Source organism: Telmatherina bonti (assembly GCF_933228915.1).
Source record: "Telmatherina bonti genome assembly, chromosome: 5".
Classification (NCBI taxonomy): domain Eukaryota; kingdom Metazoa; phylum Chordata; class Actinopteri; order Atheriniformes; family Telmatherinidae; genus Telmatherina; species Telmatherina bonti.
The window spans coordinates 6,204,105-6,230,780 of record NC_136623.1 but is presented as its reverse complement, the minus strand read 5'-3'; the positions used below and the strand labels follow the sequence as shown (position 1 = coordinate 6,230,780).

The 26,676-nt window shown below is 44.9% G+C and overlaps 2 protein-coding genes across 2 annotated transcripts; both read right to left on the bottom strand.

Annotated features, from left to right (window-relative positions):
* Positions 1 to 168: 168 nt before the first annotated feature.
* On the bottom strand, positions 169 to 11,280 carry LOC306755600 (uncharacterized protein). Its single transcript, XM_079240041.1, has 3 exons — positions 11,054 to 11,280; positions 3,704 to 4,003; positions 169 to 2,831 (listed from the first exon to the last, which is right to left on the bottom strand). The coding sequence occupies exons 1-3, from the start codon at positions 11,067 to 11,069 to the stop codon at positions 1,921 to 1,923; spliced, it is 1,227 nt and encodes a 408-aa protein (XP_079096167.1). The 5' UTR covers positions 11,070 to 11,280; the 3' UTR covers positions 169 to 1,920.
* A 2,739-nt stretch (positions 11,281 to 14,019) lies between these two features.
* LOC306756215 (uncharacterized protein) lies at positions 14,020 to 26,258 on the bottom strand. Its single transcript, XM_079240906.1, has 4 exons — positions 26,208 to 26,258; positions 16,710 to 16,823; positions 16,579 to 16,628; positions 14,020 to 14,305 (listed from the first exon to the last, which is right to left on the bottom strand). The coding sequence occupies exons 1-4, from the start codon at positions 26,224 to 26,226 to the stop codon at positions 14,171 to 14,173; spliced, it is 318 nt and encodes a 105-aa protein (XP_079097032.1). The 5' UTR covers positions 26,227 to 26,258; the 3' UTR covers positions 14,020 to 14,170.
* Between the last annotated feature and the right edge of the window lie 418 nt (positions 26,259 to 26,676).

Here is a 26,676-nt window from a genome sequence, read left to right as displayed (position 1 = left end):
AATATGACAATTACATTTGTCTAATAACAGATAACCATCAGTTTCAAAGCACGCTTACAGTAAGTTCTCCTCAGAGGGAACAAATCACTTCCTTAAAGATCACGCTACCACGACTTCTTACAATATAACATACTTTATTAAAACCCACACCGGTTAAAATCATCAGGCACAAATGAAACTAATAATGTAAACCAGAAATAGCGTCAGCAAGCATCAAATACTGATTTGCCAAGATGAGAGAGAGGGAGAGTGAGAGAGCGAGCAACAGAGAGAGTATGGAAGCTCGAGCCGAGCCAACCACAGAAATGTAAAATAAAATGATTAAAGTTAAAGTATGTAAGCAGCTTACATAACTTACACAACTAGGAAGGTTGGAAAGATGCCAAGTCTAATGAAGTTAACTAAATATGTCAGGGTAGACTACCAGGGGAGTGGATTTAAAAAGGGCAGCTTCTGCTTACTAAGACACCAGCTGGATTGGAGACAGTGGAATAATGGGTCGGCCTTACTTCAGCGCCTTGGTGGTCGAGAACCCGAACCTTGGGTCAAGTGGGCAAGGATTCAGTGGTTGTCCTGATACTCTGCAGAAGTCGGGAGCTCACCTGGAACCGCCTGGTTCGACATCTGAAGCTGAACCCAACTGATTAGAATCCACAGGTCGCGGGTGCCGGCAAAGTCCTGGGATCAGCTGGAGCAGTAACTTTCGGGTCGTACGTGCGTTACTGGTCACAGTCTTTGTGGGCAGGGAGAGCAGCTTCGATGGTGTGTCAGAAGCAAAAATTGTTCAGCCAGAATTGGATGAGTTTTCTGGTATTAAGCAGTCGAGCGAGCGAGTTTACTTGATAAAAACGAACACGGCGCCAGACGGACAAAAACACGACTAAAGCAAACATCAAACGAAGAGAAAACAAAAAAAGAACAAGAGGAAAATCAAGAGAGACGAAAAAACAAGGGCAAGAAAAACAAGAGAAGAGCGGAAAAAACAAGAGGCGGAAAAACAAAACAAGAGAGGAAGTTCCGGGAAGATCTGCAGTTAAATTTGCCGGTGCTCTGGGGCAGACTTCAGATTTTCCAATCAGAGCGCAGGGGTCAGGACATGGGGTCTGAAGGTTTGGTCAAAATACTAAGTTCTTGGGAATTAAACTTAACATTTTTCCAACCTCAAAACATGTCTATAAATTCCGTTTATAGATGAGAAGAAGTATGAATGATCCTTATAAACATGAACCTTAAAACAGTTTTGCTGCTGTCAAAAGGGGAAAAGGTTTGTTAACAGGTACAAGACATTTCAAATCATTTCCACACAAGTTCTTACTTTGAGTCAGAGTCGTTAATAACAACAGCATATAATGTTAATCACGGTGTATTTAATCAGCCTGAAATGCATATCTCAACCTGTCCAAGGGTGTCTGCTAGATGGCGCCATTGCTCCATCCAAGGAATCACAGAAATTAACTAACTTGCTAACTCTGTTAGCTGGTTAGCTCCTGTCATCTCCGGGTTAGCTTGGTTAGCTCTTAGCTGCAGAAAGCCCGAAGTTCGCTCTATGTGAATCATCCACCATGACGCTCACAGCCCCCCTCTCAGCTCCGCCTCTTTGCCCATATTTGTATTTTCCTGAAGAGACGACGCAGGTGACGCTGTCAAGATGGTGATGGTAGGAACCGCCCAATGAACTTCAATTCAGCTCTTCAGAAACCTACAGGTGACGTCACAGAGGCTCCGCCCATCTTTTTATATACAGTCTATGGTTGAAGACCATCTTAAGACATGGAGATTCTTTCTTCCACCATCATAAATGTGCCCTGTTGTTGGAAAGCTTAAGACATTTATTCTCAAGGCTTTAATTCTGATTTTTTTTTTAAACATGTCTCAACAACATGAATGATATTTTTACCACAGATATTTCAGGACTACAGCTCATCTGTGTTGAGTCGTTTTGTGGATCAACAAGTCCCTGTTGTGACAGAAGCGTTTTCCACATGTTTCACAAAGATAAGGCCGCTCCCCCGTGTGGGTTCTCATGTGAGCAGTCAAACTGCCGTTTTGAGTGAAACGTTTCCCGCAGGTTTTACAAGTATAAGGTCTTTCACCAGTGTGGGTTGATATGTGACGCAGCAAATCTCCGTTATTACTGAAACGTTTACCACATGTTTCACAAGGATACGGCCGCTCACCTGTGTGAATTCTCATGTGAACAGTTAAATTTCCATTTTGTGTAAAACTTTTCCCGCACATCTTACAAGAATATGGTCTTTCACCTGTATGGGTTCTCATATGGATCAATAGCTTTTCATTAACTCTGAAAGCTTTCCCACACATTTCACAGAAGTATGGTCTCTCACCTGTGTGCGTGTTTATGTGATTATACAATGCAGAGGAGCTGGAAAATCTTTTCTCACACGTTTTGCAAGAATATGGCTTTTCACCTGTGTGGACTCTGTAATGGGCCTTCAGTTTGGACTTGGACTTGTATACTTTTTCACAGAAGCCACACTGTAGAGACTTTTCACTTGCGTCTGCATTACACCAACCCACTGAAATGGGGGAAATGTCCGTAGCACAACTGGGGCTTCTGCTGTGTTCTTCCTGATCTTGGCATGCAGGTTCTGGTTCACTGTGGTCACTTCCTTCATATGTCACCATGACAATATTGTATTCCTGCTTCAGTGCAGGCTGATCAAGGTCTTGACTTTTGCAGGAATCATTCAGTTCTTCTTTAACATGTGAAGACTGTAGTTTCTTCTGGTCCAAACTGCAGCTAGTTTCCTTTTCACTGAGATGGTGGTCTAAAAGAACCTCATTTTTGTTGATCTGTTGCTTTGATAGGTCTGGAAAGATTTTAAAAAAAAAAGTTCCATGATGAAAAATGTTATGTCTGCAATATTTAAAAACCCATCCTACTAAATCTATTCCATATGCCAAAAAGATTTTTTGAAGGAAGGACATACAGTGGGATAAAAAGCCACCGTGAAGTCCTCATATGAAAATGCTAAAATGAGACATGAGCTCTTTAAGGTAACTAAAAGATCCTTGCTTTCTTAGTTTTATGTTTATAGGAGGCTGCTAGCTGAACAAAAGTGTATCATTAGCCTAGTGCAGCGCTTCTCCAACTGCTGGGGCCCCACATGATTATAAGATGTAAGATAAGATTATAAGATTGTAAGATGACTATAGGGGGTCGCCAGATAATTGGGGGGGGGGGGGGGGGGAACATAACCCAGATCCATCAGATAAAACTGGTATTTTTTACCAAGACTGTCAAAACTAACAGATCTGTAACACTACCATCCTAATTTATATCACACCAATCCATAAAATCAAAGTTAATAGATTTCATTTTAAAAATGGGAATTTGACATTTTCTCCACTAAAAGAACCTAATTTTGGCCATGTAGGCTAAGAGATGTAATCACTCCAGTATGTCCTGGGTCTTCCCCGGGTCTCTTTCAGGAAGGAACGTGCCCGGATCACCTCCCCAGGGAGGAGTCCAGGAGGCATCCTGACTGAGCCTGAACCCCCTCCTCTGGATGTGGAGGAGTGGCTCTACTCTGAGCCGCGTGGACCGACCCGGCTCACCTGCGTGGACTGACCCGGCTCACCTGCGTGGACTGACCCGGCTCACCTGCGTGGACTCTGTAATGTGCCTTCAGTTTGGACTTTGACTTATTTTTCCACAAACGTCACATGATGCAGTTTTTACCTGCGTCAGCGGGACGCCAACTCTCCCTCATGGAGGACTTTTCTGCATTGTTACTGTCATTCCTGCCAGATTCCTCCTGGTCTCGGCTCTCAGGTTCCGGTTCGCTGTCATTCACGCTCTCATTTGTTACCATGACGATATTGAACTCCTGCTTCAGTACACGTGGTTCCAGGTCCTGAGCGATGCAGATATCCTCCAGTTCTTCTTTAATATGTGGAAGTTGTGATTCCTTATGGTCACAACTGGAGTTTCTATCCTGCTGATCTGAGAAAAGCTCCGTGTTGGGAACATGAGCAAGGTCTGGGGAAATAAACAACAAAAAAACAACAATAAAAGTTACTGATGCACTGAGGAAGTAGTAAATAAAACCAAAATAAAATGTGCTGAAATGTTTATACAGTTCAGAGCAGGTTTCAGTTTGTGGTGGGAATAATTTACCAGCAGTCATGATGAGAAGGAGTCAACATGGGTTTAAAAAGTCTTCTGTACGACGAATCACAGGACGAAGTAACAAAGATGCAGCACAGGAAAGACAAACAACGCAAGTGGAGACGTGAACGAGAACCGCTACGTCTGCAGAGCTCGCATCTGCTTCTGGAACTCGTCCTAAACACGCCGCGCTTCTCATCATACAAACTGTTTGCATGAAGGAATCTGAACTTTTACTGTTCTGGGTAAAATTCCCACCACACACTCTTCTGCCTGGAGTCTCCATTTCTCCCCTCCAACTCCTGATGTGGACAGTGTTAACCGAGGTTAAACGTCAGACATCAGCGTTGTCCAGGCAGGGTTATTACATAGCACGCGTAGGTACATTTTTATTACATAGCACGCGTAGGTACATTTTTATTACATAGCACACGTGGGTACATTTTTATTACATAGCACACGTAGGTACATTTTTATTACATAGCACGCGTAGGTACATTTTTATTACATAGCACGCGTAGGTACATTTTTATTACATAGCACGCGTAGGTACATTTTTATTACATAGCACGCGTAGGTACATTTTTATTACATAGCACGCGTATGTACATTTTTATTACATAGTACACTTAGGTACATTTAAAACAACTTCTAGATGTGGAAAAGTTATTCTGATCATCAAGTAAAAACACTTGAGTTTTCACTTCCAGATACCTGGTATTAAATGTTTACTGGTTTTACAGATTCAACACACGTGTAAATAAGTGTGTGTGCGTATATAAAATATATATATATATATATATATATATATATATATATATATATATATTTTTTTTTTTTTTTTTTTTAATTTTTTTAATTTTTTTTTTAAAATTTTTATATATATATATATATATATATTTATATTGTCGGGGGCTTTATGTCCCTGGTAGGGTCACCCATGGCAAACAGGTGTCTAGGGGAGGGACCAGACCAAGCACGGCTCATAGACCCCTATGACGATGACAAACCTGGGCATAAATGTTCCCTTGCCCGGACGCGGGTTACCGGGACCCCCCTCTGGAGCCAGGCCTGGAGGCGGGGTACGAGAGCGAGCGTCTGGTGGCCGGGCCTTCGCCTATGGGGCCCGGTCGGGCTCAGCCCGAAAGGGTTACATGGGCCCCACCTCCCGTGGGCTCACCATCTGCGGGAGGAGCCGTAGGGGTCGGGTGCAATGTGAGCTGGGCGGCAGCAAGGGGCGGGGACCCTGGCGGTCCGATCCCCGGCTGCAGAAGCTGGCTCTAGGGACGTGGAACGTCACCTCTCTGGTGGGGAAGGAGACTGAGCTTGTGCGCGAGGTTGAGCGGTTCCGACTAGATATAGTTGGACTCACCTCGACGCATGGCTTGGGCTCTGGAACCAGTACCCTCGAGAGGGGCTGGACCTTCTTCCACTCTGGAGTTGCTCATGGTGAGAGGCGCCGAGCAGGTGTGGGCATTCTCATCAGCCCCCAGCTTGGTGCCTGCACGTTGGGGTTTACCCCGGTGGATGAAAGGGTAGTTTCCCTCCGCCTCCGGGTGGGGGGACGGGTCCTGACTGTTGTCTGTGCTTATGCGCCGAACAGCAGTTCAGAGTACCCACCCTTTCTGGGGTCCTTGGAGGGAGTGCTGGAGGGTGCTCCTTCTGGGGACTCCATTGTTCTGCTGGGGGACTTCAATGCTCACGTGGGCAATGACAGTGAGACCTGGAGGGGAGTGATTGGGAGGCATGGTCCCCCCCCTCTGAACCCAAATGGTGTTTTGTTATTGGACTTCTGTGCTCGTCATGGATTGTCTATAACGAACACCATGTTCCAGCATAAGAGTGTCCATATGTACACCTGGCATCAGGATTCCCTGGGCCGCAGTTCAATGATCGACTTTGTAGTCGTATCGTCGGACCTGCGGCCACATGCCTTGGACACTCGGGTGAAGAGGGGGGCGGAGCTGTCAACTGATCACCACCTGGTGGTGAGTTGGCTCAGATGGTGGGGGAGGAAGTCGGTCAGAGCTGGCAGGCCCAAACGTGTTGTGAGGGTCTGCTGGGAACGTCTGGCTGAGTCCCCTGTCAGAGCGAGCTTCAACTCCCACCTTCAGCAGAGCTTCGAACATGTCCCGGGTGAGGCGGGGGACATTGAGTCCGAATGGGCTGTGTTCCGTGCCTCTATTGCTGAGGCGGCCGGCCGGAGCTGTGGCTGCAAGGTCGTTGGTGCCTGTCGTGGCGGTAATCCCAGGACTCGTTGGTGGACACCAGCAGTGAGGGATGCTGTCAAGCTGAAGAAGGAGTCCTATCGGGCCTTCTTGGCCTGTGGGACTCTGGAGGCAGCTGATGGGTACCGACGGGCTAAGCGGCATGCGGCTTCGGCCGTTGCCGAGGCAAAAACTCGGGCATGGGAGGAGTTCGGCGAGGCCATGGAGAAAGACTTCCGGACGGCTTCGAGGAGATTCTGGTCCACCATCCGGCGGCTCAGGGGGGGGAAGCAGTGCTCCATCAATACTGTGTACAGTGGAGATGGGGAGCTGCTGACCTCAACTCGGGAAGTTGTGGGTCGGTGGAGGGAATACTTCGAAGACCTCCTCAATCCTACCAACACGGCTTCCCATGAGGGAGCAGAGCTGGTGGACTCAGGGGTGGACTCTCCTATCTCTGGGGCTGAAGTCGCTGAGGTGGTCAAAAAGCTCCTTGGCGGCAAGGCCCCGGGGGTGGATGAGATCCGCCCGGAGTTCCTTAAGGCTCTGGATGCTGTGGGGCTGTCCTGGCTGACACGACTCTGCAGCATCGCGTGGACATCGGGGGCAGTACCGCTGGATTGGCAGACTGGGGTGGTGGTCCCCCTTTTTAAGAAGTGGGACCGGAGGGTGTGTTCCAATTACAGGGGAATCACACTCCTCAGCCTCCCTGGTAAGGTCTATTCAGGGGTCCTGGAGAGGAGGGTCCTCCAGATAGTCGAATCCCGGATTGAGGAGGAGCAGTGTGGTTTTCGTCCTGGTCGCGGAACAGTGGACCAGCTCTATACCCTCTCTGGGGTCCTGGAGGGGGCATGGGAGTTTGCCCAACCAGTCTACATGTGCTTTGGGGACCTGGAGAAGGCATTCGACCGTGTCCCCCGGGGTCTCCTGTGGGGGGTACTCCGGGAGTATGGGGTACCGGACCCCCTTGTACGAGCTGTCCGGTCCCTGTACGACAGGTGTCAGAGCTTGGTCCGCATTGCCGGTAGTAAGTCGGATTCGTTTCCGGTGAGGGTTGGACTCCGCCAAGGCTGCCCTTTATCACCGATTCTGTTCATAACTTATATGGACAGAATTTCTAGGCGCAGCCAAGGGGTTGAGGGGATCCGACTTGGTGGCCTCAGGATTGGGTCCCTGCTTTTTGCGGATGACGTGGTCCTGTTGGCTTCATCTGGTCGTGATCTCCAGCTCTCGCTTGAGCGATTCGCGGCCGAGTGTGAAGCGGCTGGGATGAGAATCAGCACCTCAAAATCTGAGACCATGGTCCTCAGCCGGAATAGGGTGGATTGCCCTCTCCGGGTCGGGAGTCAGGTCCTGCCTCAAGTGGAGGAGTTTAAATATCTCGGGGTCTTGTTCACGAGTGAGGGAAGGATGGAGCGTGAGATCGACAGACGGATCGGTGCGGCGTCTGCAGTAATGCAGGCTCTGCGCCGGTCTGTCGTGGTGAAGAAGGAGCTGAGCCAGAAGGCGAAGCTCTCGATTTACCAGTCGATCTACGTTCCTACCCTCACCTATGGTCATGAGCTGTGGGTCGTGACCGAAAGAAGGAGATCTCGTATACAGGCGGCTGAAATGGGTTTCCTCCGCAGGGTGGCCGGGCTCTCCCTTAGAGATAGGGTGAGGAGCTCAGTCATCCGGGAGGGGCTCAGAGTAGAGCCGCTGCTCCTTCGCATCGAGAGGAACCAGTTGAGGTGGCTCGGGCATCTGGTCAGGATGCCTCCTGGACGCCTCCCTGGTGAGGTGTTCCAGGCACGTCCCTCGGGGAGGAGACCCCGGGGAAGACCCAGGACACGCTGGAGGGATTACATCTCTCGGCTGGCCTGGGAACGCCTCGGGATCCCCCCGCAGAGTTGGCAAATGTGGCTGGGGAGAGGGAAGTCTGGGCTTCCCTGCTTAGGCTGCTGCCCCCGCGACCCGACCTCGGATAAGCGGCAGAAGATGGATGGATGGATGGATATATATATGAGACACTAAAATATCTTCATTTTTTAATATAAATTGTTACATTATTTTATGTACTTGATTTTTATATATATATATGGATGTATGTATGGATGTATGTATGTATGTAAAAATCAAGTACATAAAATAATATAATAATTTATATCAAAATATTAAGGTATTTTAGTGTCAATAAATGATTTATATTTTCAGACATAAAAAATAAAATTAAATATTCGAATAAATTATTTAAAATGATGTTAATTAGCTGCGATGGACTGGCGAGCTGTCCAGGGTGTACCCTGCCTGTCGCCCAAAGCCAGCTGGGATAGGTTCCAGCTTCCCCGCGACCCTGAATTGAATTAAGCGGTTCAGAAAATGAATGAATGAATGAATGATGTTAATGAGGCAAAATATTGTTGAAATTCTATCATTTTTCTTCAGATATTTTGGGTTGTTCATAATATTTTCTATAAGTAGAGTTTCCGAAATAGTTTCCTAAATATAAACATTGTGGTAAAGTACTTTTACATCCTTGTACAAACAAAACAAATGATTTACTTGTTATTATACTGGTATTTTACAGGTCAGACCTGTTGGAGACCAGAATGAGCTGAACTAAAACTTCTGGTTTTGAGGTTTCTCGGCGCAAACCTGGTCAGGATGTACCAGTGGTGTAGTGGTCTACAAGAAGTGGGCATACTCAATTTTTTGTCCTTGTTTTAAAAACAGAAAAGTAGCTCAGAAAAATGCTGTTTCAGAAAAAGTGACAGGTAAGACTCAATTTAGTCTACTTAAAAAAATCAATCAGTATATTTGCTCATTGTCACATAATTCCTGCTCTTCGGTTTCAGGAAGGAAGAGTTATGAAATGACTAAACCAGTACTGGCACACGGGTGAGAGACAGGCACAGACATATACACATATAGCTTCATTATGTCTATGTTTAGGCTGAAGTTAATGCAGCTGTTGACTAACTGCACCAGTATAGCATACTGGTAACCGTAGCTGCACCAGTATAGCATACTGGTAACCGTAGCTGCACCAGTATAGCATACTGGTAACCTTAGCTTTGCTGCTGGACGACGTAGCTACATGTGTAGGGATGTTTGTAACTCTAACAGCAGCATCACATGGAGCTTAGAAGTGGGTTTACTTAATACTGACTGAAAAAGAAGTGGATATACTCCATATACCTGCGTATACCCTGGACTACACCACTGGGATCCTTAGACAATCAGGTTTAACAGCCGTCCACTGAGACGCTGATGAGCTGCAGCGCCCCCTACTGGCAGGAGGCCGGAGTTAAAAGGTTAAAGGAAAAAATCAAACAGGATTTTTGACAAACATAACAGGAGTCTGTGCTTCGTCATTGTTATGGACATCAGCTGCAGCACATCCCACCGTAGGAAGGTAGATATCGAACTCATGTTGGCTAATAAGCTGTTTCACTGGAGTTTAACTCATTAATCGTTTCTGGTCAAGCTTCATGTGTCATCAGGACAACGGTGCGCGTTGTTTCCTGGAGGTTTGCTGCTTTAATTACAGCTCAGGTTTATCTGAGCAGCCAGATGCGTGGAATCCAGGAAAAACCAACTAAATGCTGAAATCTGGAGGGTGTGGAAATGTGTGGAATGTGAAGACAGCAAGCAGCAGCGGATTTAATACGAAGAGAAAAATGTTCGACTTAACGTGTCAACTAAACACACAACTTCACAACTTCAAGTGACACTAGTTCCTGTTTCTTACTAAAATTCAAGCATTTAAAGTCTGAAAAATAACTTTTTCCTTAACAACATCCAGACATTCTGATTTTCAGTGAAGAACTGGGGATTATCTAAAACACACATCCATTTTTTGCACATAAATATTCCAACATTTAGTCTTTTTTTTTTTTTAGCTTCATGGAACCACAGGGATGCGTGACATTTTCTCCATTGCAGTAAAAACAGTCATGGATGTTGCTCGGAATTTATTTTTCTATGAATTTATCTCCACAACATCGTTTCTAAACCTGGAAAAACTGACGGAGACTGAATATGTCTGTTTTTCTCATTAAATGTGGCGTATCAGAGCAGGTGATGCGTTCACGGCTGTCGTCAACTGCGCTTCTTTCTCTTTCCCTGCAGCCAGATGGTTTTTACTGCAACCCAGAGGGGAAATGTTAATATTGCATGAGAGAACTGATGGAAAACCCAGCTCTGCGTATTTTAAATGTCCATCTCGGAGTCTGCGGAGGCTGACTGCGCCATCACGGAACCGCCCGTGTGTCCGCAGTGTTTGCGCACCTTTTGTGTATTTACGGACAGATTTACCTGATCAGACCAGAGAATGATCGATCTACGAAACAAGGAGGGAAAATGGTCCAGAATAAAACTGCAAACCCAGAAGTCCACCAGAAACCGTGATGACGCAATAACTGCCTGACGTCATCGTGTTTCTGTGTCGCATTTGTTTGTTTTTATTCATTTGTTTCGTGTATTTTTTTTTATTTTTTTTTTTTTTTAAATATTTAATTTGAATGATCCCATCAGAAATCTAGTGGATCATTTTATGTCTTTTATTCGCTGGTCTGGATGTCAGATTTCTAAACTTATTGATCAGTTTTGGATTTCATTCTGGATGCGGCGTTTAAATCCTGTCGGAAAAACTAACTACAGCTTGCATCGACGCAGATAATTGATTTAGAGACAGATTTCCTCTCATTCACATGATTTCTAAAGAGTTACACACCTTTTCTGTGTCGCATGGTGTCTGGTCGGCAGGTGGTTCCTAGCTGTTTGCGCTCGCGACCCACGTCTTACACGCGCTTTACGTCTGTTTACTGAGACTCCGTGAATGTTTCCTCCTCAGCTGCAGCAGCTTGTGGATCCCTCACGAAAATCCTCATGCGCCCAACAGAAGGCATTTTACTGTTTTACTTCTGGGATGTCAAACCAACACACGTCTTCTTCTTCATCGTCTTCTTCCGCTTCTTCTTCTTCTTCTTCTTCTTCTTCTTGTTTTGGCAGCTGCTAAACAAACTGGAGGCTCGTCACTGCCATCTAGTGGACCACACTGCGAACAGGAAATTACTATGAAATAAAACTATTTAAATGTAAATATATAATATATACACGTATATATCTCACTACTTACATTTATTTTATTTTATTTATTTATTTTAAAAAAATTTAAGCGGCTGCAAGATGGCGTAGTGGTTAGGACTGTGGCCTCACAGCAAGAAGGTTGCTGGTTCAGTGGCCTTTCTGTGTGGAGTTTGCATGTTCTCCCCGTGTATGCGTGGGTTCTCTCCGGGTTCTCCGGCTTCCTCCCACCGTCCAAAGACATGCATGTTAGGCTAACTGGTTACTATAGAGGAGTGAGTGTGAGTGGTTGTTTGTCTCTGTGTGTCCAGGGTGTACCCTGCCTTTCACCCAAAGACTGCTGGGATAGGCTCCAGCTTCCCTTCAACCCTGAATTGGATTAAGCGGTTAGGAAAATGACTGAATGATTTTTTTTACTTTAACAAGTAATTAACTTTATTTTCTCTGCAGATTTTCCTGATGATCAACCAATAATTCAGTGGTTCAGTTTTTGTTTAAAATTCTCACAACAAAACTGAGGAGTGGATGTTTTCTGTTATTAGTTTTACAAACTTTTAATCACACACGTGAATATTGCATATAAACGTTTCCAAAATAAATGTATTTCTGTGCAATAAAGTTTAAGGAACACATTTTTAGACCCCAGTGAAGGGTCACTTTTGTGAGGATATTTTGCATAAAGACAGATAAACGCTGGCAGAAACACAACCTGGTTGGCAAATCGTGGTATTAGACATTCCAAATGTTTAGTATTGGTGTAAAATAAAACTTTAAATAGGATGTTTTAACTTAATCCGAATCAGAAGTATTGATCTTCAGATTTTCTTTGGGTGAAAGACAACTTTCACTTTTAACTTCTAAGAAAGTCTGAAATGTGAAACTCGGACAAAAACGTGGTTTTCAGTGGGATGTTGAGCTGGTGGGTGTAGTTTCATCATCCAGCAGGTGGCACTCTCGTAAAAACATTAGTGCCTGGAAGTGCAGGTTAAGATTTGAGGGTCTGAATCTGCAGCTCTTTGGGTTTATAACCATCCATCTCAGCTGAATCATATCACTCTGATCTGATGAGACAAAGTTGTCTAGTCCATGTTTATATCTTATCTGTAGGAGACATAGTCAGAACTTATTTACTATCCATCCAAAAACCTCAAGTTTCACAGCAGTTTGAACAAATGAAGCTGGAAGAAGCGTTAACGCTGCTGCTTCTCCAACCTGAGAGCTCTCTGACTGCTGTCTGCAGACAAGACACCGACTCCTCGCAAGCACTTCACACAACCCCAAATAAAAAAAGTTTTATTTTCCCAACACATCCACTCCAACATGGCGCCCACTTAACATTCAAACACATCTAAATGTGAACATCCCAACAGAAGATGAAACATTAAAGTCATATTTGTTAAAGCAAACAGAAAAGCATCCGAATCGGCTCAACAGCTGTTTTTACATGTCTGCATTCGCTCTGCAGAAACACGGACGTTTCTGAACAACAGCAAGATGTTTAATGTTGATCATATCATGAATCCTGCAATATTTAACTAATGATTTAGTTAGCATTTTCCTTACTCGGCTAAACCAGAAGTCCTCCTGTTTAGCCGGTAGGCTAGCATCTTGGTTTGGTCATACAGTGGTGGTCTAGACCTTTATAAACCGGTGAAGGTTACAGTTAGTTGAAAAAGGTGAGTTGAAAGGTTAGTTGGCTGTTCTGGGCTGCAGAATGTGATAGTAGGGGGTTCAGTTCTGGTTTACTGGTGGTGGTGGTAGACCAGATCCTGGTGTGGCTAGCTCCAGGTTCTGCGCCTGGGTCTGTCTGCACCTGAAGTATCTCCATTTCTTTAGCTTCAGACAGAAAACCAGTCTGTCTACAGGAGACATTTCTGCACATTTTCATGCTGTAAACCCAACTAGCTGTGAGAGATTAAGACTCCTCCAAATCGTGCTCATGTGGTGCATGCTCATTCATGAAGGAAGAATATATAACCTCAGGGTACGTGTGAAAATGTAGAAATGTTGTAGAAATAATCTACAAAATGTTCTACAACGTTGGCGTACAAATAACCAGAACCAAGTGATCTTACAGCTTCAGCTAACCAGGAAGAGACGAAACTTTATCGTAATGCCTTGTGTACATGAGTAACCATGGCAACCAGTAACAAAGGTGAGCAGCACATCGTAAAAAGAATGTATTTTCGCTCCGACTATGGCGATCTTTTAATTTTGCCTGATTATTTTTCAGTAAATTGATGTTTTGTTATTGAAAGAAAGTTTGTTAGATGCTTCACTGAACAGAGTTATGGGACTTATTTCAGGAAACCGTTACAGAAAAACCACTCGCAGACTACATGTGAATCACCTGTTATTCATGTTTTTCATGTTCTTCACGTGATTTACATGTGACGGATTTTGTTCACACAAAATTGTTCCAAAACTACGTGCTAGGTCATGTTCATCACATGAAAATGTTCCAGAAACACGCTTGAACACGTGGAGCTTGCTGGTTTTTCTGTTATAAAATTAACAAACAATCTTTACAACTTTTCTGATTTGACAACTTGTCAGCGAAATGTCTGGAAGACGCTGAATTAAACGTTTTACATTTTCTGATTGAAAGCCGTGATGTAAAAAGTAAAAAAGTGAAATAAAAGGAAAATCAGTTTCAGTCTTGCAGAGCTGTACTGAAACCTGAGTAAACACAACGTTTCCCTGCGACGGCTGCAGATCTCCACGTCCACGGTGAATCTGGACAGACAGAACGTGGCTGGCGTTGTCATGGTAACGGGACAGCTGATGCGAAGTTGCTTCCAAAGCAAAGAGCCGACAGACACATCAGCAGGGTTCTGCTGATCACTGTGTGATCAGTTATCGGTCGGCCTGCATTCATCACACCTTCCACTTTAGTGACCTGTTGGAGAACAAAAACATGTTTGTTTTATTAATTACAGTATAATCAGTGTTTAATGTCTCAGATCAGCATCATCTTCACTGCAACAAATGAAATGAAACTGACTCGTCAGGTCACATTTTATTCCCAGTATAAGACAAACGGAAACCGAGACATTTCATCACCAGATGTAAAGTATGAGCTGATAGTGGATCTGGTGCAGTAACACGTCAGTAAAAAGTTGCAACAGGAGCAACAAAAGACCAGAAGGATAAAAACCGGAGGAGGATTTGACATCTAATCAGGTTTATTTAAGTTTAACGGACAGAGTTTCACCAGTCTGACACAAACTGGTTCTAACTTAGTTGTGGAAAAAGACTCATTCATTCATTCATTCATTTTCTGAACCGCTTATTCCAATTCAGGGTCGCGGGGAAGCTGGAGCCTATCCCAGCTGGCTTTGGGCGACAGGCAGGGTACACCCTGGACAGCTCGCCAGTCCATCGCAGGGCCACACAGAGAGACGAACAACCACACTCACGCTCACACTCACTCCTAGGGGCAATTTAGAGTAATCAATTAACCTATCATGCATGTCTTTGGACGGTGGGAGGAAGCCGGAGTACCCGGAGAGAACCCACACATACACGGGGAGAACATGCAAACTCCACACAGAAAGGCCACTGACCAAACCAGCCAAGGATTGAACCAGTGACCTTCTTGCTGTGAGGCCACAGTGCTAACCACTGCGCCACCGTGCAGCCCGTGGAAAAAGACTGAAGATCCAAAATCTACAGTGTATAGTATCAGATAATTAGGAGGAATCTCTGTATGCTTGGGACAAGTCCAAACGGGATACTGTAAAAAGTCGTTTCAGAGCGCCCTCTATCCCCGGCGGCTGGAAGCGCAGCCTGTCTGAGGATTAACGGCTTGTTTCCGACAGGAAGCATCGCTGCTGTCAGTCGGACACTTTCCAGCTGAGAGTGATGGGAATCCTCTGACCCGGGTCAGACTGCTCACATCTCTCTCCCTTTCACTTCTCTGCCTTTCAGAGGAAACTGTGGAAAAGCATCCAGTCCTGCGAGACGTCAGGACCGACCATGAATCTCACCTCCTCCTGCTTCCTCAGCGCTGCTGCCATAAATCCCGTAGATTTCTGCAGGTTGTGAAACCAGAACGTTTCACAAGCTCTCCTGGAAACCTTCCAGCTCTTCTCCTGACCTGAAGATTTATCTCCACATGTTGAGGAACGTCTCACTTCCCAAACGGGACGAGCGGAGGGAGGATGCCATACTTTCCTCCTTTATTTGCTGATCTGTTTCCTCATCTCTATGACTCATACAGATAAACCGAGCTCTGAACATCTTCATTCTTCTTCCTGGCCTTCAAGTCGTCTTCGGTTGCTGAATTTCTAAACGTGTCATCTCTGGTGGATTCTGACCGCAGCTGATAAACTCCCGTGTTCTCGTACTTAGGACGTAATTCCTCGAGTCGCTGCTGCAGCCGAGATCCTGCAGACAAACCTTCCAGTTGTCCAGATGATCCCACAATGTTTCCGGAGACCCATCCAGATCCTGGTTCTGAGAAGGATCCATCAGACCAGTTCAGGTCCTGGTTCTGGGGAGGATTCATCCCTCCATGAGATCCGTTCAGGTCCAGGTTCTGGAAAGGATCCGTCCCTCCATGAGACCCGTTCAAGTTCTGGTTTTGGTGAGAATTCGTCCCTCCATCAGACCTGTTCAGGTCCTGGTTCTTAGGAGGATCCGTCCCTCCATGAGACCCATTCAGGTTCTGGTTCTGGTGAGGATCTGTCCCTCCATCAGACCCGTTCAGGTCCTGGTTCTGGGGAGGATCCGTCAGACCCGTTTCCACTGATCTTCAGTCCAGTTCTTGGGTCATGTGACCTCATCCTTTTCTGGCTTCTTGACAACAGTGTTTCCATGGAGACCATTTCTGTCGAGGCTTCAATCATCTGAAAGTTTGGATGGATCTCTCAGGTTCTGGTTCGAGTCTTTGCTGGATTTCGGATCCCGTGGAGAGTCTTTCGGTCCCGACTCTTCTCTTGTCGTCCACGTGTCCATTTTCCGAGTTTCCGAGTTTCATGCCGACGTCCTGCTTCCTCTCCGCCAGACTGTCGGATCTTTGCTGGTTTCTAACCAACCAAATTCTTACGACGGTTTTCTGAAGAGCCGGAACCAGGCGGAGGATCAGCAGCCGGTCAGTCTCCGCGGCTTCAGAGGAAATACGTGAATGTTCTGTAACACGAAACATCATAACTGCATACTTTTACACACCTTCACAGGAATGATGAGGTCGTTGTCCATGTCGTTGTAGTTCCTCGTCACTGGAGACACAAAGACACAGTAAAAACCAGTTAGTTCCTCTGACGGAGACGGAACAGACCGAATCCGATGCGGATTGTTACCATAGTAATAGTCGAAGGTGGCGCTGTAGTCGTAGTCTGGCGTGGCCGTTACATTAAAGTCATCACTGCTGGGGGAGAATGTGGACCCTTCCTCTTCGAACATCCCAGTGGGCCCTGCTGAGAGACAGAAAGCCGAGTCTCAGCATGTACAAGACTGAAAACTCCTCTAATCCTCAGAGATGTGGATGAAAATCTAAACTCTCAGCTGTCCGATAAAAAAAAAAAAAAATTCCTTTCCCACCGTAAACCATCGATCCAGCTGCTCCGCATCTCTGAGTTTTATCACGTGCCGTAGTACTGCTGCACTTTTAGGAATACAAGTACACACAGTATCGGGCAAAAACACTAAAAATCACAATAAAAAAAAGTGACAATGGAAAATGGAGGAGTTTAAATATCTGGGAGTCTTGTTCACGAGTGAGGGAAGGATGGAGCGCGAGATCGACAGACGGATCGGTGCGGCGTCTGCAGTAATGCGGACTCTGCGCCGGTCTGTCGTGGTGAAGAAGGAGCTGAGCCAGAAGGTGAAGCTCTCGATTTACCAGTCGATCTACGTTCCTACCCTCACCTATGGTCATGAGCTGTGGGTCGTGACCGAAAGAACCAGATCTTGTATACAGGTGGCTGAAATGAGTTTCCTCCGCAGGGTGGCCGGGCTCTCCCTTAGAGATAGGGTGAGGAGCTCGGTCATCCGGGAGGAGATAAGAGTAGAGCCGCTGCTCCTTCGCATCGAGAGGAACCAGTTGAGGTGGCTCGGGCATCTGGTCAGGATGCCTCCTGGACCTCCCTGGTGAGGTGTTCCAGGCACGTCCCTCTGGGAGGAGACCCCGGGGAAGACCCAGGACACGCTGGAGGGATTATATCTCTCGGCTGGCCTGGGAACGCCTCGGGATCCCCCCGCAGAGTTGGCAAATGTGGCTGGGGAGAGGGAAGTCTGGGCCCCACGACCCGACCCCGGATAAGCTGCAGAAGATGGATGGATGGATGGATAGATGGATGGACAATGGAAACCCTAAAAAAATACTCCTCTCAAATATCGCTAAAAGGTTTTTACGCTCTCATGATGACGTTTTCCAGACGTGTCCATTTAGACACTTTTCATGTCTTAACGTCACCGACGTGACGTGAAGATGGCTCGGGGTGTACGGACAGAGCAGGAAACCTTACAAGCAACAGCAAATTTTACCAGGAATTAGAAAGAGAAATGAGGGAAAAGGGCTCGGAAAAGCCGCCAGATTCCTCCACAGCAAGAGGAAATCCTGAAACATTACCATAGTTCTGGTAAAACCTCGAATTACGGATTACAAGCAAAACATTTGCAAATCACTTGTGTGCCGTGCTTCTTCACCAGAGTCAACGAACATCAGATGCAAGACATTGGCTTACTGCCCGGCTGCACATCTCCAGCAGACCGCGAACAGGAACGGGTCCAGAAAAGTGCTGACTGAGACAAACAGCAGGACATAAGTCCATTGTCTTTTCCAGGAAGGTAAAGAATCAGGATCTGGTGAAGGCGACTTCGTCTCCCCTTCCAGGAGGTTATAAAAAACATCCTGCTGATTCACCGAAGAAAACGGGTCTGAAAGTGACTCAGCAGCAGTTTCTTCTCAGATTAAACACAGAGGGACATAAAGCATGTCTGGACCTGACAGACTCTCCTGTCACATGACCTCCATCTGCGCTGCAGCTTCATACATGATGTGAAGCTACGATAAGGAACCTGGAGGAGGGTCACCAAGAGACTGAACCTCAGGTCGTACTGATGGAGGAAAGGGTAATGCTTCAGAGGTCTTCCACAGGCGCTGAGCGCTTCCTAACACCCAGAGCACGGATCCGTTCTTTGTTCTTTTAAAGGGATTCACGGTTCGCAGGCTAATGACATAGCAATCAACACATCTTACATCACTGCTCTCTCTGACAGTTCAACCTCCCACACCCACATCATCATGACAACCAGTAAAACAAACCATGAACCCAGTCATCTGTACCCAAAGCGATCTTTCTGGTTCCTACAATGATGTTCAGGTACCCTTATGTGGCGAGACGGGGGAAGTGTGTGCATTAAGTTTGACAACACCACTCTGGGACTTTCACCCAGAGATTAACGTAAGCAACCCCGACCTCAAGGCCTTCAGGTTCGTTATACTAAAAGAAGCTTGAGACAAGTGTCCGATTATAAAAGAAATAATTTTATTTAAACAAACATTAAAATAAACAATTACCTAAAAAGAGTCTGCATTGAGCTTACCGGGGGGATGAGTGGGCTAAGCCAAGGTGGAGGAATCCGACAAAAAGTAAGGGCCACCCCAGGCACACGTGAAGGACTTTTTCCCTTCTCCCAAGACACACAACACAGGCACACGTGATGAACATGCACAACAGGGCACCAAGGCAGCACCACTGCCACCACAAGCTCTCAGACCACTAGAAATAAAAAGGACAAAAATGTTAAAACACACTTAACACAATAAAAAAAGGAACAGCTGCAGAGCAACAAGTAGTGACACGTCTTCTCTAATACACAATCTATGTAGACCCAAACGCAGCGCTGCAGCCGGGGAAGGCGAAGCAGCACGAACTCCAGCTTGGTGGAGTGGGTAGTATCTCCGCCACGTCAGCACCGGCGAATTTCATGAAACCAAGCAGTTCTTTAAAAGTAAGCAAAGCAGCAGCAATGTTAGGAAGACCAGCAGAGCAGCAGTCAACCAAGGCACATCCAGTGCGTTACAGCAATCAGCTGACTGCAGGACCGCTGTGCTTTACAGCTCTCCGATTTTCCCCTAGAATAAAAAACAGTAAAGTGTTCCATGCAAGTAGAAAATCAGCCCCCTGTATCAGATTTACATACCAGGATGCAGTGTTAGTCTCGCAGAGGAGTCGTAAGCAGGAGAAGACGCAGCGTGGTGCCCTACCTACGGAAACAGCCACTTAAACATGTATACGACTTAAAATATAAGAAGCCCAACTAGGAGACCTACCACAGCGATGCAAATATACGGCCAACTCCGCTTTGAAGCAGCGAGGACCTCAGTGATGGCCGGAAGTTGCGCAGTCAGTCAGTCATACAGGTGAGCGCTTGCTGTCAGTAGCTGGCTCCGCTGTTTGAATATATCATCCCCATCAGCTGATTGGCCAGCAACGCAACCACCCATCTAATACTGCCACACTTATATAACCGTTTATCTGTGGCGAGCAGCCCTGACCTGTGGAGACCCTCAGGGGTCAGTCCTCTGACCTCTTCTGTTTAACTTCTATCTGCTCCTTTTGGGTCAAATACTACAGAAGTTTCACATGAATTCTCAGTTATGCAGACGATACACAACTTTATGTGTGTTTGTCACCAGACGACTGCAGTCCAGCAGATTTACTGTGTTTGAAGCAAATAAAGACTTGGAGGAGAGAAGTTTCTACAATCACATGAAAACAAACTGAGATGATTCTGTTTGGTAGCAGAAAGAAGAGGGTCGGTGTTGGTAAACACCTGGAGGCTCAGCCACCAGGTCTGAAACCAGGTCTGGGACCTGGAGACTTGGCCACCAGGTCTGGAACCAGGTCTGGGACCTGGAGACTTGGCCACCAGGTCTGGAACCAGGTCTGGGACCTGGAGACTTGGCCACCAGGTCTGGAACCAGGTCTGGAACCAGGTCTGGGACCTGGGTGTATTGATGGACTCAGATAAGAAGCTTTTTTCCCATCAGAAACACCAACAGGATGAAAAGTTTCGTCTCCTACAAGGTGCTTCTGTGTCTGTCTGAGTGTGGTGAATAAATAAAGACTTGAACCAGTATTTTGATCCAGTTCTGATCCATAAAATTCTGACAAAAAGGATCCAAAGTGTTCATTTTCACAGCAGGGTTTTTCTCACAACAGCTGTCATGTACAGCTAATAAAGAAGACATTTGACAGTGAAAGCGACGCAGATTTAAGATTCACCTACAGGGTCAACGGTGCGTTCCACCGTGACATAAAGTCAACAGTGTTTCACTTTCCTGACGGCTGATTGTTGGCGAGGTGTGAAAGAACCCTGACAATAGATAGTCTGTTAGAAAACGATCGGTCACCAAGCAGACTTTCATCTAAAGCAAACGCATCAGCTGTCAGGCTGTGAAAAAGCTGCAGCAGAACGCAGAAGAAATATTTGCTTTGGTTTCTCAGAGGACAGAAGTTTGGCTGAGAGCGAAGCTGCCTGTTCTGAGAAGCTCGAACTTTCCTCCCTTCATGACTGTTACAACACACAGATGTGTCCAGACTTGTCTGCAGTTTCAAAGCAGAGCTGCAGAAATCTTCCGTCTGCAGCTTTAAAGGATCAGTCTGCTGCTGTTCTTTACAGTGCCTTTTGTCAACAAACCACATGAAAACAGCCTGATAGAAGCTAATGACTGAGTAAGGAGATCACAAATTAACAGATGCTCTTTGAGTCGCAGGATTCAAGCAAAGTACAAAATCCTTTTTAATTCCACAGAAAACTTCAGTAACTAAAGATGCTTGAATCATCCTTTTCTCACAGAATCCGACTGCTTGACGTGCAACGATGACTGTGAGCAACGAAGAAATGACAAATTTCTCTTCTGCAGTTTTTTTTTTTGCATCATACACCTGCAATTTCCCCACAGACCAGCAGGGGGAGAACACCTGGCTTATTCCGAGGCAGCAATGGTTTTACATACATAATGTCTTCATGCTGATTGGGACAAAGCAATCAATATCTAAACAACATGCACGTTCGTAACTTACAAAGACCGTACATGAAAGATGGACAGAGCCTCCGGCGGGTAAAAGTGAAGCCAGAGCAGAAGTACATAAAATTGCAGTTCCCCCTTCATCCACTAGGGGCTCCAAAACAGAGCAAATCCCCATAGACTCCCATGTTAAAAAGACCAACTTCACAGCAGAAATAAACATGTTTACAGCAGGAATAAACATGTTTACAGCAGAAATAAACATGTTTACAGCAGAAATAAACATGTTTACAGCAGAAATAATCATGTTTACAGCAGAAATAAACATGTTTACAGCCTGGTACAAAAATCCATTTTAGGTTTAATAGATCAGGTTTATCTTCATGACAACTGTGGGGGGAGTGATTTTTTCGTCTCTTGCCCGTTTAAAAGTAATTTAATCTCGAAGTTTGGCATATTTAGGGGTGTCTCCTTTTGATTGACAGGTACCCGAGAAACCCGCGGTTTTTAGTTGGTTAACAACGTGACTTAGCTTTAGCCTGCTTACCTCCGTTAGCTGGTTAGCTCTTGTTATTTCCAGGTTAGCTCGGTTAGCTCTTAGCTACAAGAAACTCGGAGTTCGCTCGATGTCAATCATCCACCATGACGCTCACAGCCCTCCTCTCAGCTCCACCTCTTTGTCCATATTTGTATTTTCCGGACGAGACGACGTGTATGCCCCTGCCAAGATGGTGATGGTAGGAACCGCCCACCGAGTTTCAGTTCAGCTCTTCAGAAACCTACGGGTGACGTCACGGAGGCTCCGCCCATCTCTTTATATACAGTCTATGGTAACTTAGCAGAATAAGTTGGTAAATGAGTTTTTGGTGGAATATTTGTTCTCACAGAAACCAGAGCCAATGAGCATCAACCTGCTACAGCAGGGCCTTGTTTTACTGGTCTGGAGAAGATCGTGTGACAGTGCAACTTCAAACTGGTGTTTTGTACAACCAGGTTGCAACATGAGCAGGATGGGATGCTGCATCTCTGTGACTTGGACGCGAAGCACCAGAACTCCTCAGGCAGGTCTGATCCGAGCGTCTATGGGACCTGAAGCAGAATATGTGGCAATACGTGTTGATTTAATATAGACTCAAACTGATCAACAGAAGTGACAAAAATCCCATCCAGATTTTGACGCGGCATTCCTGGAGTACCACAGGGAAGCGTCACAGACTCTCTGCTGCTTTGTAACTTAGGGCCTATTTATGCTCCCTTACGTATGTTTGATTGTTTATTTCGATCACATTAAACATCATATAATCAATATTGTATAATCAATGCATATAATCAAAATCATTTTCACATGAAAAATCAAAATAAATAAATCATGACGTCTGTTTCAAACGTCATAGACTGCTGTCCTCATCCCTCCATACATCTTTTACGTTACCGTGGTGGTTAAAGACATCCACTAGAGGGCAGTGCTGAGTTCAGAGTGTTCACATGGGTTGGCGGTAATCACCAGAAGAAGAAGAAAATCACAAAGTTCTGCATGGTTTCTTTGCTATAGGTGCTTTTAAGTTGGAAGGTTTCTTTGTCGTTTTCCTGTTTTTCTTCTTCTTCTTCTTCTATGGTTTGTTTCTTTCTCTGTGTTCTTTAAAACGAAACAAACTACGCATGTAAGCGATGCAGGAGATGGACGAAACTCTCTGTCCGTCTACGACTTTGTCCTCTGTGTCCTGCATTACTGACCCTTTAGGTCACATTCACACCAGGAAACTTTGCATTTGCTTCAAGCTGCTTCACTGAACAAGTAATCTGACTTTTTAAATCCTCTGGTGGTACTGCATCAACTAAAGAATTACTGTGTGATCCCAGGGTTGAACAGACTTCCTCCTCATCTGGCTGTGGGCCGTTTTCCTGGCCAGACCTGACCGAGACCTTTAGAACTGGACTTTAAATGCTGAAATGTCTGACTTTTTAAAAGAATGCCATTTATCATGTTGAATCTGGACGAGATCCTGTTTTGCTCTGCCTGGATTAACGAACATGAACGCTCATGTTCAGGGTTTTGTCTCTTCGTGTTTACGGTTGGCTAAAAGAGTGAAAGCAGAGCTGATTTGTGTCCTGTCTGATCACATCCTGGAAATATAGTTTCACTACTTAATAAAAAAAAAACCTGACTGCAGGGCAAATGAAAAACAAAAACAAAGAGACTGAAGATCTCAATTACAGTTTCATATTTTCTCCGTTATTCATCCTGTTGTCTGATCACAGCAACGCAGAAAGGGAAAAGAGATCCAGTCGACAAGCACCGAGGAAGTTAGACTGACTTGTAACGCTAAGCTAAGCTAAGCTAAGCTAGGCTAAGCTAGGCTAGGCTAAGCTAAGCTAACTGTATTTTACTTTGGTTGGATTAGCACATTGAAGAACTGTTTTTGTGTCTCGTTTCTTTTCTTAATCCATGGCTGAAACAGCGTTTTAGTGATACGTTTATGTCCATGCATTTATGTTTTATTATGCTTTTATTCTGGTCGTTGTTGTTTTGTTTTTTCTTTGTTTGTTTTACAGTTGCTGAGGTTGTACTATAAATTAATCTGATTTATATGATATATATATTAATCTGTCAGTCTACGAATGTGTGTAAATTTTAACTGTTTACACAGAATATTGAGGGGAATCAGGAAAACTGGAGTCACAGCAGGTGGTCTGAAATAAATGAGTAACCATGAATGTTTAGAAACACACGTTAGTCGAAGTGGCGATTTTTAAAGAAACCTGCAACAAACAGGTGACGATAGATCATCTCCGATTCTTTTAGTACCTTATCCATGTGTCGCGTGTAACTGTCAAAGGCTAACATGTCATCAAGCTGATGAAGAAAAAAGACTAAATTTATTGTTGGTGAAGCAGAAAACACTGGAAAATCGTGTTTTCAGGGTTTGATCTTCAGAGTTGTGCTTGTAGTTCTGCAGGGAAAGTAGTTCAGTTTGCACATGTTTTATCTCCAGAGTGAATAATAAATATTATCTTGTCTGACTCATCGCTGCTGAACAATAAGATGACTGAAGACAAACGTTAGTTTCAGTGTGACGGGATCTGCAGCAGCGTTCAGGTCTGTGCAGGTTTCAGCGCCTGACAGGAGAAAAAACATCACAATCGATGATTAATTATCCTCTTTTAACCTGCATGATTAAAGCTCCTCTCATTCGCCCAGGTGCAAACAATCACATTCCGACACGCTGGATCAGCTTCGATTCGTACGGAGAGATGTTTGTTTCTACTGAGACAAATACTGAGATCAATCAATATTCCATACAATAAATACAAAATATATTCTTTATATTTCCACTGATGAACTTATTTAATCAAATCAAATCAAACTTTATTTCTTGAGCACTTTTCATGCCACGGGCAACACAAAGTGCTTTACAAGATAAAATCAAACCCTTTAAGCTCCTGGTGTACGGTTGTTAGAGGTAAATCTACAGTGATGTTGATTAATTTCTTTAAAAACTAGTGGAAATAAAGCTGCCTGAGCATGTCTGGTGTGGGTATGTCAATGTTTCACTGTTGTTACATTATTATTATCTTCTTCCTCTTTACATCTCAACCAGTTGTTAATTTGTTCTGTTTATTCATGTCCAAATCTGAAAAATATATTTGTCTTGTCCAGAAAATACAGATAAACATTTTCTCTGGTTATTTTGTTGGTGTGAACGTTAAAGGGTTCCTATCTAACCACAGTCAGATGTCAGACCTCCATCCTGCAGTTGATGTTCTGGTCCTACATCCATCTTCTATGGATCCACCATCAGATCCCAGATCCACTGATGATGAATCCACAGTGTGTCGGCTACACGGTGGTGTTTGTTGCATGTTTGTTCTCCTGCAGCGACGAAAAGTTGTTGCTGTTCTGGATGGAAGTATCCAGAATGTCGTTCCTATTTATTGTGGAGTTATATGCAGATTTACTGAAAATTGTTCTATCTCACAACGAGGAAGAATCCTTCACAATATTCCAGCATCCAGATGCTGATCCCGATCCAAGTTACACCAGGACCCGTTCTGAGACATGAAGATCCCTGCAGGAGTTTTATTTGGCAAAAGCATCAAATCCACCAGACCCCGGATAACTGGCAGAAGATGGATGGGTGGATGGATGGACGGGTTGATGGATGGGTGGATGGATGGACGGGTTGATGGATGGGTGGATGGATGTGTGCCACCAACCATAAACAGTTCAGTTTTTTCCGTTTTTATGAACTAATGCACCATGACTGATGGCAACACGCCCAGTGACGGTTACCAACCTGCTCTCCAAACATTCCTCAGCACAACTAAAGTCCCTCAAGTAGAAAACAGAAACGTGTTGCTTTTATTTCCCTTTTCTTCCCAAGAGACGAAACAGAGAAATAACAGCAAATTTCCACCAACCTTCATCTGTGGTTAAAGTTTTGCTTCAGCACAAAATAACTTTTTCATTTTAGTGGAAAGTTTAAATAAAGACTTTTTCTGGTTTATTTACTTAAATGAAACGATCTGTTTGTTCTGCTTTAAGGGTTATTTTTCTTTTACTGCTCAGTTTTTTCTCTCTTGACAAATTTGACTCCTTCAGAGACGCTGCAGAAAATCATCATGTATGTTTTGATGTGAAGACCAAATAAACATTGATAAGACGTTTAATTACAAACCAGTTTCTGAGTCTGACATGTCAGTTTAACTCCTTCAGGCTGAAGAAAACTCTCAGACTACATTTATCAGTTCAACCGTCTGCTCAACTGATCGAAAGCTTGATTAGTGTGCGTTAGCAGGTCAGAGGTCGAAGGTCACTCACCGCAGCTGGACGACACCATCAGCGCGAACCAGAGAGAGAGCGTAACGAGCATGTTCATCCTGGACGAGAGACACAGACAGACTGAGAGGGAGAGAGGCAGCGCTGGTTGGGGGGGGTGTCCTCAGACACACTGATAAAAATCTGATTTCTCTCTGCAAATTAGGTCCAAACCAAGCAGCAACCTCCGGCGGTAAAAAGTGAAGCCGATGTGGAAGTGCATAAACCTGCAGTTCCCCCTTCATCCACTAGAGGCTGCAAAACAGCGAATCCCCATAGACTCCCATGTTAAAATGAACAACTTCACAGCAGAAATAAACATGTTTACAGCAAAAAATAATCATGTTTATTGTAGAAATAAACATGTTTACAGCAGAAATAATCATGTTTACAGCAGAAAAGAAGATGTTTACAGCAAAAATAATCATGTTTACTGTAGAAATAAACATGTTTACAGCAGAAATAATCATGT